At 41.7% G+C, this 19,635-nt stretch overlaps 1 protein-coding gene across 1 annotated transcript in view; it reads left to right on the top strand.

Moving 5' to 3' along the window:
* CWH43 (cell wall biogenesis 43 C-terminal homolog) overlaps positions 1 to 13,180 on the top strand; it is a 49,403-nt gene extending 36,223 nt beyond the window's left edge. Inside the window, 3 exon segments of the mRNA XM_027102988.1 lie at positions 1,411 to 1,555; positions 6,421 to 6,482; positions 11,477 to 13,180. Of these exon segments, the coding sequence (XP_026958789.1) occupies positions 1,411 to 1,555; positions 6,421 to 6,482; positions 11,477 to 11,636 (367 nt within the window). The 3' untranslated portion in view covers positions 11,637 to 13,180.
* Positions 13,181 to 19,635: the final 6,455 nt, after the last annotated feature.

Below are 19,635 nucleotides of genomic sequence, written 5' to 3'. Positions count from 1 at the left end.
GGAATGGATCTAGGCAAAGATGTTTAGCAGATGGTCATCCTTTTCACTCTTCTGTTTCTTGAGACATCTTTTAATAGCACTCAGATGTCTATACGTAAGAATGGACAAGCTTAGTCCTGTCTTCTGATCCTACCTCAATGAGGTTTCTCCAGTCTTCTCAGCTCTTGGTGATCTCCCTCTATCTTCTTTTGTCATTGATTTTTCTTAACAGTCATTTATTAGCTGTCTTACTCCGTAAGTGCCTGTGTTGGTCTGCTGCCTATTTGCCTTTGGATCCATTCCCGGTTCAGCTCCCTTCCAGCTACAGATTGCAGGAAACCACATTTCCCAGAGTCTGTTGTCTTCTGGCTTCTGGGTAGGTTTAGCCAATGGGACGCACTAATGCAAGGCTGGAGGGCTGGAGGAGGGGAGGAGACAGAGTACTTCTCATTCGCTCTCTCTTCCTTCTCTGTTGTCTCTGGCAGCAGCTAAGTCTCTTCTGTGGCTCCAACTCCTCCTTCAATGGCCCTGGATCCTTCTGAGTAGCTTCCTCCATAGTACCATTTCCCACCAGTTAGGACTGGCTTGTGGACTCTGGGAATATCACCTCTTCCTGTTGTCCCTCTAGCCCTAGAGGTGGTAGAGTTTTCTCACTGCTACTAAACTCTAGTTGCTTCACTGATTCCTGTTTGGCTTCCTATCACCTAGTAGCCAATCCCTTGAATTAAATTCACTTTGTTTGAAACACCTAGAGTGGTTTCAGTTTTTCTTGCTGGGTCATGCAGATATGATGTCCCTATTTTTCCCCAGACAGACTGACTATAAACCCCTCAGAGCCTTGATGTACCTGCCTGATTGTCTCAGTTACACACTTATAGTGCTTAACATGATAAAAGCAGCACACTTAGCCAGTATTTGACCAGGAGAGGCAGGGAGGCTTTCAGAAACTGTTTAGTTGAAGGAGCTGAGTAGGTTAACAAACCTGGTGTGTTCTGTGAATGTTAGGATTCTCCCTCTTACCGGTACTCCTTGCTTTTTTTTTTTTTTTTGAACTACTAATCTTTAGCTGTAATACTGATGACCAGGTCTTAGATTATTGTTATAATTTCTTCTGATGAAAAGTTGAGCAATTGCTGTTTTTAGATATTTCTATCCACTGGACTCCAAATGATTTGTGGGGAAAGGTCATGTTGTTCTTGGTCAAGTCTGTCAGCCTGCTCAGTTGAAGCACTATAGCTGTCTTGCTCATTTGCATAACATTAAGTCAGTGTGTCCCAGTAGGAATTATTCTGGGTTTGTGCAGTGTTTGAAGATATTCTTTGGGAACTTAGTTAGGTACCTAATATTTTTTTTTTTTTTTTTTTTTTCCTAATATTTTTTAAAAATTGTTTTGCAAATACAGTAAAGAGGTATATTTTTGCATTTTTTCAGAGATGACCTCGATAGGAAACTTCAAGCTATTGCTGTTTCAAAACTACTGAAAAATAGCTCTGAGCAAGTGATATTTCTGGGATATATCACTTCAGCACCTGGTTCCAGAGATTATCTACAGCTCATTGAACGTGGCAATGTGAAGGTAACACAATCTTAATAGGATTTCTGATTTCTTAAATAAAATGTTTCTTCTTCATGTTTTGAAAAACCTAACCCAACATTGTAATATGTATCCTGATTATCTACTGCTGCATGGAAAACTACCAAAAAACATACTGGCTTTAAGTAGCATTCATCTCTTTGCTCATAAATCTGCAATTTGGACAGGACTTCGTGGGGATAGCTCATCTCTGCTCCACACAGCTAGGCGGCTCACCTGGGGACCGGAGGAGCCACTTTGCAGATGACACATAAGTGGCAGGTTGGTGGGGCTGTTGACTAGGAGCTCAGCTGGGGCTTCGGGCTCAGGGTCCTGCTTCCTCTCCGTGGGCTGCTTAGCCTTCTTTCCTGCGTGATGGCTGGGTTCTAAGGGTGAGTGTCCTAAGAGAACCAGGAAAAAGTTGTATTGCCTTGTATGACCTAGCCTTGTAAGTCATATAACATGATTTCTGCTGTCATCACAAGCCTGCTCACATTCAAGTGGAAGAAACATAAACCCCATCTCTTGATGAGAGGAGTATCAAAGTCACATTATAAGAATGCCATATGGAAAGTGGATTATTGTAGCCGTGTTTAGAAAATACAATCTGCCACATTGTACAAGTTAATCATGATGAGAGTAAAAGATAAAATGGCATACAGAGAGGCTGGCTGATCAGGGCCTCACTAAACGACACTGAATTTGTCCTTACCTGTCCAGGTCCAAAACGGTTGAATTTCTCAGTGTATCCAGATATAATCATACTCTGGGAAACTGACAGACAAATCAAATCCTTGAGACATATATACACTAGAAGGTTAAATGCATTCGTTTATAATGAGAAATACAATTATTATATTTAGTTAAGCCCTATGTAGATTTCTTGGTCCTTTACATGTCTTTTTTTTTTTACTTCATTGTCTTGAGATAATATCTGCAAACAAAAAATCTTAACCATTTTATCAAGTGCTTGGAAAGACAGGTGAGAGAGAACGTTGTACGATGAAGGTATTCTGTATGTGACAGAAAACACAAAACGACAGTGGCTTAAATAAGAGAAGTATAGCTCTTTATGTAAAAGTCTGGGCAGGTGATTCACCACTAGTACGGCACCTTGTGGTGTCAGGAGTGTGCTCCTTCTATCTTGTGGCTCCACATTACAAGGCTTCCACTCCCAAGTTTGCCTCATGGTCCAAGATGGCAGCATCCTTGTTCTAGTTAGCAAGAGGGAGGAAGGGATACAGAGGGGCCCAAGAGCATGTGCAACTTATCTCTAAGGCAAATTCCAGGAAACTGACCTCTTCTACCTACATTTCATTGACTAGAATTTAGTCATTGGCCATATCTCACTGTACGGGAAGTTGAGACATGCAATATTTAATCTTGATACCCTTATACCTAGCTAAAAATCCTACAACTTTGGAAGAGGGGCAAGGCAGATATTAGGGAGATGAGTTAATCTCTGCCCTGGTGGATAAGGCAGAAGTGGGGTCAAGATGGACTCCTAATTTTGGCTTTGGTCAGAGGGTTTATGATGGTGACCCTTATTATTATAGAGAATACATAAGGAAGAAGAGTTTTGCAAAGAAGATGAGTTCAGCTTTAGGCTGAGTTGAGGCATCTGTGGGATACTAGTGGAGCTGTCCATTAGGCAGCTGGACATATGGATCTGGAACTGAGAAGGGCTGTCAGGACTAGAGATACAGATTAAGAGGTTGCCACCATCTAGGTGATCATTAAAACCATGGAAGGGAATGATATTGCTTATGGAGTTAGAGATTGCAAGAGGAAGACCAAAGAAAACTCCTGATAGAGTCACATTTAGTGTGGCTATCATGGGGGTGATGGGTGAGGGAAGAGGAGGGAGATTATCTCAGAAGAGAGATTAAGGAGAAGTCAGAAGAGTAAGAGGAAAATCTGGAGAGTGGAATCACAGGGGTTGCATTAGTTATTTATTAGTGCATCACTGTGTAAGCTACAAACCTTAGTGGCTTAAAAAGAACAATGGTCCAATATCCTCATGACTGTGGGGGTCTACCGAGTGGTTTTCTGTTCTTGCCTGCGTTCATTCGTGGAGTCAGCTGGTGGCTGTGGCTGGGGAGGTCTGACATGTCCCCCACTCACTGGTCTGGGGCCTCGGTGCTGGTTGTTGGCTGGACCTCTCTCTCCATGTAGTCTCTCATCACTAGCCTACCTGGTGCCACATTTACCAGCTTTGTGACCTTGAGGCAAGTTATTTAACCTTTCTGGGCCTCAATGTCCACATCTATAAAGAGGGGATAGTAATACCTATTGTATCATAGGGTTGTTGTGAGGATGAAAATAAAGTAATGCCTGAAAAGCCCTAAGCCTTGCATGTAGGAGGCACTTAATAGGTGGTAGCTACATGTTTGTATTATGTATGTCTGGCTGTATGTATCAAATCACATTAGATAAATGTGTAAGTATATGGTCTATAAAGTATAGAAGACTACTATACAAGATGATATTTGGCAAATTTAAGAAAAAATTGATTGTATCCTAATAAGAGAGAATTTGTGTGTGTGTGTGTGTGTGTAAGAGGAATTTTATTTGATTTTTATTTAATACTCTGTTGGGTTCCACTGTCACAGTCAAAAGTTGTGTCAAGATTGGCAGTGGACAGACACTGTAAAACTCTTAGAGGAAAACATAGGCAGAAGACTCTATGACATAAATCACAGCAAGATCCTTTTTGACCCACCTCCTAGAGAAATGGAGATAAAAATAAACAAATGGGACCTAATGAAACTTAAAAGCTTTTGCACAGCAAAGGAAACCATAAACAAGACCAAAAGACAACCCTCAGAATGGGAGAAAATATTTGCAAATGAAGCAACTGACAAAGGATTAATCTCCAAAATTTACAAGCAGCTCATGCAGCTCAATATCAAAAAAAACAGCCCAGTCCAAAAATGGGCAGAAGACCTAAATAGACATTCCTCCAACAAACACATGAAAAGATGCTCAACATCACGAATCATTAGAGAAATGCAAATCAGAAGTACAATGAGATATCACCTCACACCAGTCAGAATGGCCATCATCAAAAAACCTACAAACAATAAATGCTGGAGGGAGTGTGGAGAAAAGGGAACCCTGTTGTACCATTGGTGGGAATGTAAATGGATACAGCCACTATGGGGAACAGTATGAAGGTTCCTTAAAAAACTAAAAATAGAACTACCATACGACCCAGCAATCCCACTACTGGGCATATACCCTGAGAAAACCATAATTCAAAAAGAGTCATGTACCAAAATGTTCATTGCAGCTCTCTTCACAATAGCCAGGACATGGAAGCAACCTGAGTGTCCATCGACAGATGAATGGATAAAGAAGATGTGGCACATATATACAATGGAATATTACTCAGCCATAAAAAGAAAGGAAATTGATTTACTTGTAGTGAGGTGGATGGACCTAGAGTCTGTCATACAGAGTGAAGTAAGTCAGAAAGAGAAAAACAAATACCGTATGCTAACACATATATATGGAATCTAAAAAAAAAAAAAAAGGTTCTGAAGAACCTAGGGGCAGGACAGGAATAAAGACGCAGTTGTAGAGAATGGACTTGAGGACATGGGGAGGGGGAAGGATAAGCTGGGACGAAGTGAGAGAGTGGCATGGACTTATACATACTACCAAATGTAAAATAGGTAGCTAGTGGGAAGCAGCCACATAGCACAGGGAGATCAGCTCGGTGCTTTGTGACCACCTGGAGGGGTGGGATAGGGAGGGTGGGAGGGAGATGCAAGAGGGAGGAGATATGAGGATATATGTATATGTACAGCTGATTCACTTGGTTATAAAGCAGAAAGTAGCACACCATTGTAAAGCAATTTTACTCCAATAAAGATGTTAAAAAAAAAAAGATTTGCAGTGGATTCTTTTTTTTTTTTTGTGGTACGTGGGCCTCTCACTGTTGTGGCCTCTCCTGTTGCAGAGCACAGGCTCCGGATGTGCAGGCTCAGCGGCCATGGCTCATGGGCCCAGCCACTCCGCGGCGTGTGGGATCCTCCCGGGGCACAAACTCGTGTCCCCTGCATCGGCAGGTGGACTCTCAACCACTGCGCCACCAGGGAAGCCCTAAAAATATTTTTTAAATTAAATTTTAATAGTCAAATTTAGTCAACATAGTCAAAAGTCAGGTATATTTTTTAAAAGAAGAACATGAATATTTCTTTAGTATAAAAGCTCCATATTTAGAATTTTGCCAACACATTATAGAAAAAAAATGTTTATGTTCTGATTTTCTGATGAAAAGTAACGCTAGTCTCAAGCTTTCAACGTCAAATAGACTCATGATTACTTCTGAAACGTGTGTTGCCAGTGACTCAATTTAACAAACAGACTGAGCTCCTGACAAATGCCAGCCTTCATGCTGGGAACCAGGGAGCCTAGGTGATTGAGTCTTTCTGCTCAGGAAGGGGAGAGTGGAGACATCTAAACAATTAACTATACAGAGTGGTGTAGCTGGTGCGCATAAAGGACTACACAGGATGACCGATGAGCATGCAGTCAGTTCTGCTTGGGATGAGAGACTTGGAAAACTGTGCAGAGCCAGTACCGTGTTGTGATTGCTGCCTAACTCTCTCTCTAGATCACCTTCATGTTTTACTCCCAGCATCTCATACTGGGGCTAGATGGGCATATGGTAGGTGCTCCAAAAATATCTATAGAATGAATAAATGATTTTGACCTTAAAAAATCAGTAGGAATTAGGCAGAGAAAATAGCATGCACAAAAGAAAGGCATATTTATTACTGTAGCTCACGCATTTTCTTGGCAATTCAGAATACAGCACCGTTTTGAATGCTTTAAACATTCTCTTCTCTCTTCATTATTAGGATATTGACAGCACAGATCAAGACAGATGGTGTGAATATATTATGTATCGAGGGCTGATCAAGTAAGCATAGGTGTTTTTTGTTTTTTTTTCTTTTTCTTTTTTTTTTGGATTGTTGTTTTTCTTAATCTACTGTTATTGTGATCTTTTGGGTCTATCCTGGAAGGAAAAACTTTCTGGAAGCAATTAGTTAATTGTGTTACTTTTCATAGACATTGATTTGACTAGTTACCCAGTTTAACATTTTTTTTTCAATGTATAGCCTAATGAGTTAAGAAGGAGTAAATGGTTAAGCAAATTAAGTTTAATTATACAAAGAAGATACTGTGTGAGTTATTAAGCCTGATCATTATGTAACTGTCAGTACATGTTAGCAATGGCACCATATTTTTTTTTTTTTGCGGTACGCGGGCCTCTCACTGCTGTGGTCTCTCCCGTTGCGGAGCACAGGCTCCGGACGCGCAGGCTCAGCGGCCACGCCTCACGGGCCCAGCCGCTCCGCGGCATGTGGGATCTTCCCGGACCGGGGCACAAACCCGTGTCCCCTGCATTGGCAGGCGGACTCCCAACCACTGCGCCACCAGGGAAGCCCAGGAATGGTACCATTTTTGACTGTATGCCATTGTGGAAACAGCATGGACCATGGGCTTGAATTCCAGCTTTGCCAGCTTCTAATCATGTAATCTTGGGTAAGGTAACTGCCTTTTTGGAGCCACTACTATATTGTGATGAGCTCTCAATGTACATTATATTTTAAAAAAATATCACCCCATATCAAAAAATTAATATTATCCATATATATGTAAAAATTCAAAAATACTATAGCTGAAAGATCTCAGAATTCAAACACGTAACTGTGTAAATCTGTTTTGAAGGCAGTGTTGCTTTAAACAAAGCAAAGAGCAGTTTAATATCAAAAAAGCGACTAATCAATCAATCATTTATTCAGCAAGTATTTATTAAATACCTATTACATGATTGACATTGTTCTAGGCATTGGGGATATAACAGGAACAAAATAAAATCCTTGACTCATGGAGCTTCCACTCCAGTGGAAAGAGACAGAAAGTAAGCATGTAAGGAATAGATTATGCCAGGTGGTGATAAATGTGATAAGAAGGATGAATAAAGCCAGGTAAGAAGGACGGGGAGTACCGAGGGTGGGCAGGGTCGCTGTTCTGATGGGGTGCTGTTCAGGCAGCAGCCTGAATGAGGGGGAGTCCGCCTGCATACATCCTGAGAAGAGCATTCAGGCAGAGGGAAGAGGAAGTGCAAGCGTGTTAGGAGGGCATGCTTGGTATATTTTGATAACAGTGAGGAGGCCAGCACGGCTGGAGTAGAGTGAGATGGGAGGTGATGTGAGAGAGGTAAGGAGGGACAGATCTTGTTGACAGTGATGGATTCACAGGCCCCTCCACTTACAGGGTTCTTTAGTGGATGCAACATGCTGGCGACCATCCCTGAAACTCATCCTGAAATTCCGTTAGCACAGAATCTGTTTGGAGCTATTTGACCTGAGAACTCCAACTACCCTCCTTGGGGCAGTGCTGGGAACTGTGGGACAGTGGGGCCTTCTAGGGTGGACCTCTCTGGGCCTTACTTCCTCCTCCATACAGAGCAGTTCATCACCCAGAGACATCTTGGCATTGCCTGCCTGAAGAGGGGAGCTGGTGTGGAACTGATCACCCCTTAGGTAATCTTCTGTTCTAAGATCTGTGATCTGCATTGATGAAAGAAATTGTTGCCTTCTGGAGATGATATAGAATCACAGGGTCAACTTCTCTCCCTTTGGAGATATGCCTTGTTCACTTATGAGTCACAGTCTGGTGAAAGCAAACCATTAGGTTCTACTGTTCTTTACCCCATTTGCCATTCAACAAGTATTGATGGAGCATAATGTATGTCAGCCACCAGGGGTATAGCAGTGAACATTCAGAGAAGCATCCCTCAACTGGCTGAGGGAAGATAGACAATGATTGGAATGATGGAGTCAATAATTCCATTGTGTCTTATTTTAGGAGGTGATAACTATAGCGAGGAAAACTTGAGCAGGATAAGGAACATCCAGAATATGGAGATGGGATACAGTTGTAAATAGGGGCTTGGGTAGGTCTTAATGAGAAATTGACATTAGAGCTAAGATTTGAAGGAGTGACCCAAGTGGCTGTCTGGGAGAAGACCTTTCCAGGTAGAGGGACCAGCTAGTGCAAAAGCCCAAAGGCAGGAGGGCTGATGTTTTTGAAGAAAAGTGGTATTCGTGGGGCAGGAGTGTGTATATGGAGATGGAGGTAAAGGAGGTAAGTGGGGAGTGTATGGGCAGCGAGGGAATGGAGCAGGTCTTGTGGACTCTTATGAAGGACTTTGGATATTACTTAGTAAACTGGTTCCTGGATAATTTCATTGGTTCATATGCTTACTGAGGTGGCCAGGGAGGCCCCTGAGATGCTAAGCTCATTCTGGTTACACTAATAATTCAGAAACTCTAAAGACCCAGCACATGCCCATATGGCTGCAGGACAGATAGCTTGACTATTATTTTGGTGTTCCCAAAACATTAAGGTGGGAGGGAGCATGCTAGTTTTGTAAAGTATATGATATCTCAGATTGAAAACACTGCTTCTATTTAAATTCATATTAAAGTGGTTGCTTTAATGGGGTTATTAGAATTTCTAGAAGACAGTTTATGATATAGACTGAAAAAGGTATATATTCAAAATGTAAAAATTGTTAGTTGCCAAGGGACAGGGGTATTTATAGTACCAGTGTCCATAATAGTTGATCACTGGGCTCTGTTTGTACATTTGTGGCCCAAGACTTCTTTGTCTCTCCTTAGGAGAGTGGGATGGCAAATATATGTGTATATTTAGAAATATTTGGAGATATATATATATATACACACATACATATAGTAACTATGACTGTCAGAGATGGTATAATAGTCTGCTTAGGCTGCCATAACAAAATACCGTAGACTGGGTGGCTTTAACAACAGAAACTAATTTTCTCATGGTTCTGGAGACAGAGGGAAAGAGCATGCATGCTCTGTGATATCTGTTCTTTAAGGACACTAATCCTATTGGATCAGGGACCCACCCTTATGAACTCATTTAACTTAATTACTTTCTTAGAGGCTCTGTCTCCAAATATGGCTACACTGGGGCAGAGGGGTTAGGGCTACAACATATGAATTTGGGGGGAGGGAACACAGATGTTTAGTCTGTAACAGACATGAAGGTAATTTTGAAAATACCAAAATTAATGAAGTTAGGACTACTGTTATTCAGTTTCTGTCCACAAAACCAATTCTATAAACTTTACCTTGATCATCTAATTCAATGCCCTGCTCTCAGTAGGCACTTGATAAATATTTACTGGACAACAAGGAGAGAGTCCCTGTTTTAGTAGAAGATTTGGATTGTCAGGTTCCTTATTGTCAAGGACTTTTTGAAGGCTGTGTCTATGAAATGAGTTAGAAGTTTGATCTTAGAGATTTGGGAAATAAATAACCTAGATTTACTAGAGGCAGTGACATAGAATTACAGGGAACTGCACAGATTTGGGACCTGAGCTTAGACAAATGCATTAACCTGTCAGACAACTCAGACCCACATCTGATGCCATCATAGCTCTTCTCTTACCTGCTGTGGTGGGCAGATTTGCTGCCTCTGCTGGTTCCAGCTCTGGGTTTCTGTCTCTATTTTGTATGGAGTTACAGGTTTTAAGTGTTCCTCCTACTGCCACTGTGGCCCAAGCCCCCATCGTCTTTTACCTAAATTGTTTTTACCTAAATTGTTGCAGTGGCCTCCTAACTGTTCTCTCTGCTTTGACCCTTTCCCTGGAGTCTGTTCTCTACACAGTAGCCACTGCAACTCTGCACAAAACTCCTTGGATTACCATTTCATTCTCAGAAGAAAATCTCAAGTCTGTCAGGAAGGCTTTGCATCATCTGCTGCCCCCACCCCCGTGCAAACTCAGGTTTCCCCTATGCACTCCACTCCAGTCATTGGCTTTTCATCAGAAAAGCCAAGCGCATTCTACCCCAGGACCTTTGCATTTGCTGTTCCCGTTCCCTAGAACGCCCTTCCTCCAATACCTGTATGGTTTGCTCTCTCACTTCATTCAACTTTTTGCTCAAATGTCACTTTGTCAGAGAGTTATGCTCTGACCATCCACTATAAAATAACAGCCTCTGCCACCTAGCATGCCCTGTCCTCTGTACTCCGCTTGTTCCCCCATAGTACTTGGGTACTGGTCACCATACATATATACATATTTAATTTGTTCTCCCCAACTAGGATGAAAGCTCTATGAGGGCAAGACCTTCGTTTTGTTCACTGTTTATCCCCAGTACCTGAACAATGCCTGCATGTAATAGGGACTGGCTATGTATTTGTGTTTTAAATAAGTGAATGACTGAAGCTGACATTTTTTAAGAGGCAAAGTATAAATAAAATAAAATGAATTCTTGGCTGCTCATCATTCTCCCATTTTTCCATGTGAGCTTCTCGATAACTATCCAGATAGATAACATCTACAAAATGCTTTGAATTTCCTGGAGAACCAAAAGATGTAAGCAAAAACAAGATGTACAATTTTTTCAGACATGAAAATTGTGCAGTTTTTCAGGCATTAAAAATCTTTTATTTTAGATGTTCCAATGTGAATGAAAATGTGCATGAGGTATGTGGATTTTTTAAGGTAAGAAAGAATTTAGGCCTGTGCTCCTGTCATTCTGAAGTATTCCTGCTATTGACGCAAAACAAATGTGTGAGAGGCGATTGTACAGACAGAATATTCATTAGTGTAATAAAGTAGAGTACGTTTGCCAAGTATGTTTAGTTAATTAAACCTATGTGCATATTCCTTATTCATTTATATCATAAAAGCAATATTTTGATAAATATTTAGAGTAATATATCAAGTTAATTCTAGTGATATACAGAGTAGAGTTAGAAATGGGAAATTGGCTTAATAATGAAGGTGTTATCTATAACACTAGATCTCATCAGATTTCTGTATGATAATAATATCTTTACAAACCATTTGTTCTGCCACAGATTGGGTTATGCAAGAATCCCCCATGCTGAGCTGAGTGACTCTGAAATTCAGATGGCCAAATTTAGGATCCCTGATGATCCCATTAATTCTAGAGACAACCAGAAAGTGGTCACAGACCCCAGGGAAGTTCCCGAGAAAATTCACTTCAATCCCAGGTGAGTGAGTTCCTTTATGTTGTGAACTACAGCTATGAGATTGTCCATCCCCTCTAGGGACCTAAATATTACCTCACAATGAGCTACAAATTAGATTCGGTTCTAGAGGTTTATTCATGTTAAGGGAGCTCCTGGTAAAGATTATGACATCCTACTTGGGTTGAAGTTACGATCCCTGCTTTCTGGGATAGAGAAACGTGTTGAAGTCCCAACCTCAGGCAAAAAAGATCAATGGCACCATCACCATCATAATAGCTAATATTAAAGTGTTTTTGTGTCCTAGACCCTGTTCTAGATGTGTCATGTGTTGTCTCGATTAATCCACATTGGATTAGTCCTCTTGTTATCCCCATTTTAGAGGTAAGGAAGCTTAGGCCGAGGAACATAACTTCATCAGGGTTATGTGGCTGGTCAGTGACAGAGCCAACAAGTGGGAAGGAAGCCTGTTAGCATCATTGGGTTGCTGTGATTCTCAGTGCTGGCTGCACTTAGACCCACCCGGAGAGCTTTTAAAAACTCCCTCTGCCTGGGTCCCACCCCAGACCAATTCATCAGAACCTCTTGGTGATACATGGGCTTTGGGTTAAAAAATAATCTTTTCAGGTTATTCTGATGTGCAGTAAGAATTGAGACTATGGAGAGTGGATTATTTATTTCCATTACAGATACTCTACCCTCTGAAATATGTTGGGTGTTGTTTAGTTTTAAAGAGAGGTTATCTGAGAAATCTGTTTGCAGCAAGACATGTGATTTGGAGTAGTTGCTCTTTTTTCTTCCCATGACTGGATAAGGAGAGGAAATGTCTGCCTGAAACCAGACCCAGAACATGTCATATACCTTGTTAGTATTATTTGACATTTCTACGACTTTTACCAGCTAGTAGCTATAGAAACTTCTCAGATGTCATTTTGTTTGGGGGGTAAATGACATTTATCCATTCTCTTTTTCTTCCTTGTCTCTCCCTACAAGAAAAAACTGTATCAAAGTGTAGGCAGCAAACGTAAGGAGAGCTATAGCCAAGTCTTGATTGGCTTCAGTCACTGTATTTGATCTTGCCCTTTGTAACTGCAACGTGGCTATGAAGAGCATAGGCTCTGGGGAAAAGCTGCCCAGTTCAGACCTTCACTTTTTGCCAGTGAACAGCTGCGCAACTGTGAGCACGTTGCTTAACCTCTCTAAGCTTCAAATCTCATCTGCAAAATGGGAAAAATAGTAGTGCCTGACTCCTAAGTTTTTTCAAGGTTTGAATGACACCCAAAGTTCTTAAAATAGTGCATGGTAAATCCTCCAGAGCCAGTAGCTGCAATAGCAGCAACAGTATTTTTACAATGCAGTGGGAAATTCTATCAATTTATAACATATATTGCTAAATACAAGCATTTCTCCAAATTGTTTTTCTTAAATATTTGATAAAAAATAGAATGTGGGGTAACCTAAGAAAGTTTTACTATGAGAGAGAAAATAACAAAAATGTCTTACCTTTTTTTTTTTTTTTTTTTTTTTGCGGTACGCGGGCCTTTCACTGTTGTGGCCTCTCCCATTGCGGAGCACAGGCTCCGGACGCGCAGGGTCAGCGGCCATGGCTCACGGGCCCAGCCGCTCCGCGGCATGTGGGATCTTCCCGGACCGGGGCACGAACCCGTGTCCCCTGCATCTGCAGGCAGACTCTCAACCACTACGCCACCAGGGAAGCCCATGTCTTACCTTTTTAATGCTTAAAAATAGGAAATGGATTTTTTGACAAGCTGGAAGGATCACTTACAGAAATCAAGCAGCCTTACATCCCTCTTGGAACAAAGCAGGGGAAAAAAATGTTTCAAGATTAAGTCTAATTGTTAGAAGAATAATGTGTACATATAACTGTTGTTGACTCAGCAGCTGCAGCACGCCCATTGCCATCCTTCCCTGAGCTATGAAAGCATCGTGTCTCTTCTCTGGGTTTGCATCACTCCCTGGCTGTACAGGACACGCTCTGTTGATGTCTCCAGTCAGTCAGGCGATCAGTTGTCAGGGAACATACCTCTGCACACAGAGGGGTCCCACAGAGAGAATTCTTCCCTAGAACCAAGCAGGTAGGTGATGGGGAGAATTCAGCCCAAAAGCATTATCTCTGCGAGGAATAGTGGCTTGAATGTTGTTCAGGGGGCCACACATTACATCTTCGAGCTAGAAGGGCCCTGAATGTTGTTTGATCTCTTGGGGCAGAGACAAAAATTCTAAGAGAATTTCCAAAGGTTTTATGTCACAATCTAAGGAGGTTCCTGGGATCTATTTAATAAAAACGTGTTGAGCACATCACCATCTGCAAAACACGATGTCATACTGTGGTGGTTTTAAATATGTCCACAAGTGATTTGGCACTTCCTTCAAAAGGTGGGGCCTGGGGCTTCCCTGGTGGCACAGTGGTTGAGAGTCCGCCTGCCGATGCAGGGGACGCAGGTTCGTGCCCTGGTCCGGGAAGATCCCACATGCCACAGAGTGGCTGGGCCCGTGAACCATGGCTGCTGAGCCTGCGCCTCCAGAGCCTGTGCTCCGCAACGGGAGAGGCCACAACAGTGAGAGGCCCGCGTACCACAAAAAAAAAAAAAAGAGGTGGGGCCTGACTGGTCTCTTTCTGAGTGTGGGCTAGACTTAGTGACTCACTTTTGATGAAGAGAATAATGTGAAAGAGAGGGCATGTGACTTCTAAGCTTGGGTTTTGAAAGATTGTGGCTTCTTCTGCCTCAGTCTCATCCTCTTGGATCTGAGAGAAGCCAGGTGCCACATCATGAGCCGCCCTGTGGAAAGGTGGGGAGGGACTGAGGCCTCTTGCCAACAGCCACGGGAGTGAGCTACCTTAGATGCAGAACCTCCAGCCTCAGCCAAGCTTCAGATTGTACTTCAGCCCTAGCTCACATCTTGACTGCCACTCATGAGAGACCCAAGTCCAACCACCTGGCTTAGCTGCTCCTAAATCCTTAACAGATAATAACTGTTGTTTTAAGCCATCTGTGTTCAAATCTTCCTCAACTTATGATGGAGTTATGTCCTGAAAAACCCATGTAAATTGAAAATATTGTAAGTTGAAAATGCGTTTAATACATCTAACCTACCAAACATCATAGCTTAGCCTAGCCTACCTTAAAGGTGCTCAGAACACTTACATTAGCTACAGTTGTGCAGAATCATCTAACACAAAGCCTATTTTATAAAGAGTGCTGAAAATCTCATGTAATTTACGGAATACTGTACTGAAAGTGAAAAACAGAATGGTCATCTGGGTACAGAGTGGTTGTAAGTGTGGGTTACCCTGTGATCGTGTGGTTGACTGGGAGCTGTGGCTTACTGCCCTGCCCAGCATCACAAGAGAGTATTTGTACTGCATATCACTAGCTTGGGAAAAGATCAAAATCCAAAATTCCAAGTGTGGTTTCTACTGAATGCATATTGCTTTTGAATCATTGTAAAGTCAAAAAATCCTAAGTGGAGACATGGTAAGTCGGGGACCATCTGTATTTGGGTAATTTGCTCTGCATCAGTAGATAACTAACACAGCCCTTGAAACTATTCACATTTAGGGAACTCTGGGAACCTGGCAACAACAAACATATTTACTTAGCATCTATTATATCCATAGTACGGCACTGGGCACGTGATGGTGATAGGAGGTATCACTTAAGTGAAAAAGACACTGCCCTTTTCTCTGGTTCCTCATCACCAAGTTTGGGAAACAAAAAGATACAGAGACATCTTGAATGGTTACTATTGACTTTGACTCTCTATTGAGCCAAGTGCTTTACCAACATTATCTCCTAACCACAATACTGCAAGGTCATGTAATCCAGATGACAACTGGGGTCACTTTACCTTTTAGCTCTGGATAAGATGGACAGAACCCTCATACCACTCCCTCCAGAAGACAGTGTCCTCTCCCAAACTTCTGTCAGTTGTGGGAAGTTAAGGGGCAAGTGACATTTTTGTGATCACCCCTCACACAGATCTCCTTCTACTGTCATAGTTCAGTTCATAGATGGTCTTGTGCTTGCATTTCTAACACTTTGATTATGCTGCAGTACAAGGAGAGGATGCACTTAATGCACCTAGCGGTGCCTGGCACTCAGCAGGTGCTCAGAATTTCCCAAAGTTCTGGGGAGGCACATACACAGAGGCAAGGGCCGCTTCTGACTGTGCCAAGCCAACGGAGGACTCTGTTCTTTCCTTGAGTTCCTCAAAACAAACCAAGTAAAGCAAAACTACTCTCACCATGTGTTTTAGTGGTAGCATAAGATTTGGAAAGACAGAAGGGTTTAAGTTATAAAAACTCAAAACCTCTTCAAGTAGAATTAGATATTCCCTTGTTTTACAAATCTTTTGTCTCTTCCACATCATGAAGTTTAGGAATCTCCCTCTCATCTTCTCTGGTTTCCCACAGCTCCCCCAAATTTCTGTTCATTTCTAATGAAAAGTAGACACTAGCTCTTCTTCTCAGTCTCTCGCTTGTTCATCAAGCGCTCAGGACCTTACTTTCCATCTCACATGGCTTATCTGAGGTGGAGATTTCGATACATTTCTCTCAGTAAATGACAGAGCAAGCAGAAAGTTTAATGAGTGTCCCAAGTAACTTCAAATTACTCATTCAAGTGTACATGGGACATTTACCAAAACTGACCATATGCTGGAGCAAAAAGCAAGATTTAACAAACGTCAATTATTGAATTAATACAGAGTATATTCTCTAGTGACAATGAAACTAAGCTTAAATAACAAAAAGATAATGAGAAATCCCTAAATATTGGAATTGGATAATAAATTTCTAAGTAGTCCATGAGTCAAAGAAGAGATCAACATAAAAATTAGAAAATATTTTGAACTAAATATTAGTGAAAATATGACATCAAGAGAAATAGAACCAATAGGAGATATGTATCTATATATAGATATATATGCACACACATATATGGATATATATACATCTATATATCTATAGGCTGTATATATAGAACCAATAGGAGATGGATATATATGTACATATATATCTTTATATCCATATATATCCACATGTATGTATGTATGTGTATATATATATATATGTATATATATGTCCATCTCCTATTGGTTCTGTTTCTCTGTAGAGACAGGCTTTATATGATATCAAAACTGAAAAGAATGTTAAATGGAAAATCATAGGCCAATCTTGATCATGTACATAGATATAAAATTCCTAAGCAAAATATTGGTAAATCAAATCCAGCATTGTATACAAAGATAATATATTACGACAAGTTAGGTTTATTCCAGGAATTCAAGGTTAGTTTAACACGTGAAAATAAACCAATATAATTCAGAATATAAAACCAGAAGTACCACAACAATGTATAAATGTAAAGATATATACAAAAAAGCATTTGATAAAACTTAAATACCCATTTATTATTTTAAAAAAATAACCTCTTAGCAAACTAGAAATAGAAGAAAAGTTTCTTGATCCAATGAAGTGTATGTACAAAATGTTACAGTGACCAGAACAACAGTGAATTACTGAATGCTGTCTTCTTGAGATGGGGCATGAGGCATGAATGCCTGCTGTGATCACTGTTTTTGATACCAGAGGTCCTAGCCAGTGCAATAAGGCTAGAAAGACAAATAAAGGGTATAAGAATTTAAAAAGAAAAATAAAATTGTCATTATTTCAGACTACATGATTGTTTTTGTGAGAAAAACCCATCAGAATCTACAGGTAAACTTTTAGAATTACTGGAAGCATAAATCAAGTGGAAAACACACACATTAGGATGAACTGGAAAAAACTAGCATTGAAAAGAACTGCAAGCCTGCTTCAGATCATCTAAGTCCTGTTTCTTAAAGTGTGGCCCATGGACCATTGGCACTGGATTAGTCCGCTTCCCCAGAGAAACAGAACCAATAGGATATATGTATATAGGAAGAGATGTATTATATGAAATTGACTCATGCAATTATGGAGGCTGAGAAGTCCTGCAATCTGCTGTCTGTAAGCTTGAGACCCAGCAAAGTTGGTGGTGTAATTCAGTCCAAGTCCCAAGGCCTGAACCAGGGAAGCCAATGTTGTAGATTCCAGACTGGGTCTGAAGGCCCTAGAACCAGGAGTGCTGAGCGCAGGAAAAGGTCAATGTCCCAGCTCAAGCAATCAGGCAGGAAAAAAAACGGTGAATTCCTCCTTCCTCCACCTTTTGTTCTATTTAGGCCCTCAACGGATTGTGTGATGACCACCCATACTGGGGGGGGGCCATCTACTTTACTGAGTCCACGGATTCAAATGCTAATCTCATCCAGAAAACCCTCATAGGCACGTCCAGAAATTATGTAATCTGGGTACCTTGTGGGCAGTCAACACTTAAAATTAACCATCACGCTGACATCACCTGGGTTTTCTTTTTCTTTTTTTTTATTAAAAAAATTTTTTTTTTGCGGTACGAAGGCCTCTCACTGCCGGGGCCCCTCCCGCCGTGGAACACAGGCTCCAGACGCGCAGGCTCAGCGGCCATGGCTCACGGGCCCAGCCGCTCCGCGGCATGCGGGATCCTCCCGGACCGCGGCACGAACCCGCGTCCCCTGCATCAGCAGGTGGACTCCCAACCACTGCGCCACCAGGGAAGCCCTGGGTTTTCTTTTTAAATTGTGGAGTCTCAAGCCTTGCCCAAATTCTACTAAATCAGAATTTTCACTTTAACAAGATCCACAGGTGGTATGTGTGGACATTAAAGTTTGAGAAGCCCTGATTTTAGTTGTCCCCAAAATCTCAAGCCCTGAACTGAAATGAAGGTGATTCTGGATGGCTCGTGTCCCTAGACACCTGGCAAAATAAGTAAATAACATAAAATAAAATACAATTAACAATCTTCTTATGAGGAAGATAATAGATCTCAAATCATTTTTGTAAATAATTCTTTCATATACAATGTCCAGTCCACAATCAAAGATGACAGAGCACACAAGGAGATAAGACACCCATAAACCACAATCAGCAGAAACAACAGACAAGGGAAACAGACTTACTGAGGCTTTAGGTATGGGAGTTATCAGATATAGACTATAAAACAGCTATGCTTGCTGTGTTCAAGGGCCTAAAAGCTAAACTTGAACATTCCAGCAGGAAAATTACACTTTTGTTAAAACTATACAAAGTGACACAGTAGATTTGAAAAAAAAAGAAAAATTCTAGAACTCTCAAAAATATTATAATTGAAATTAAGAATTCAGGGGCTTCCCTGGTGGCGCAGTGGTTGAGAGTCCGCCTGCCGATGCAGGGGACACGGGTTCGTGCTCCGGTCCGGGAAGATCCCACATGCCACGGAGCGGCTGGGCCCGTGAGCCATGGCCGCTGAGCCTGCGCGTCCGGAGCCTGTGCTCCGCAATGGGAGAGGCCACAACAGTGAGAGGCCCGCGTACCGCAAAAAAAGAAAAAAAAACCCCACAACTTTAAGGCTTCCCTGGTGACGCAGTGGTTGAGAGTCCGCCTGCCGATGCAGGGGACACGGGTTCGTGCTCCGGTCCGGGAAACCACATGCCGCGGAGCGGCTGGACCTGTGAGCCATGGCCGCTGAGCCTGCGCATCCGGAGCCTGTGCTCTGCAGCGGGAGAGGCCACAACAGTGAGAGGCCCGTGTACCGCAAAAAAAAAAGAATTCGGTGGACTGCTTTAACATCAGAATAGACAAATAACTGAAGAACTGGAGGACAGGTCAGAAGACGCTCAGGTCCACAGGTGGAACAGGGCTAGGGAATAGGTCCCAAGGAATAGGGGTAAGGGGAAAATTCAAATGCATCTGTTTAATATTTGCAAAGACACTACCCTTGTTCTCCATATAAATAAACACATATTTAATAATCCCTTTATACCTTCATACAGTAGTGTGCTTTGTTCAAGTCAAAGTATACACCTTTCACTAGTTTTAACAGAAAGTTCGCAGAGCCCTGGTATTATGTAATCCCCTTTAACCGGATGATGATTATTCCAATGCAAGTCCAGGAACTCAGAGCACCTCT

Source organism: Aethalodelphis obliquidens, unplaced genomic scaffold, assembly GCF_003676395.1.
Source record: "Aethalodelphis obliquidens isolate GAN/ISIS:26980383/991018 unplaced genomic scaffold, ASM367639v1 scaffold6, whole genome shotgun sequence".
Taxonomy (NCBI): domain Eukaryota; kingdom Metazoa; phylum Chordata; class Mammalia; order Artiodactyla; family Delphinidae; genus Aethalodelphis; species Aethalodelphis obliquidens.
This window is presented reverse-complemented; position numbering and strand designations above follow the sequence as displayed.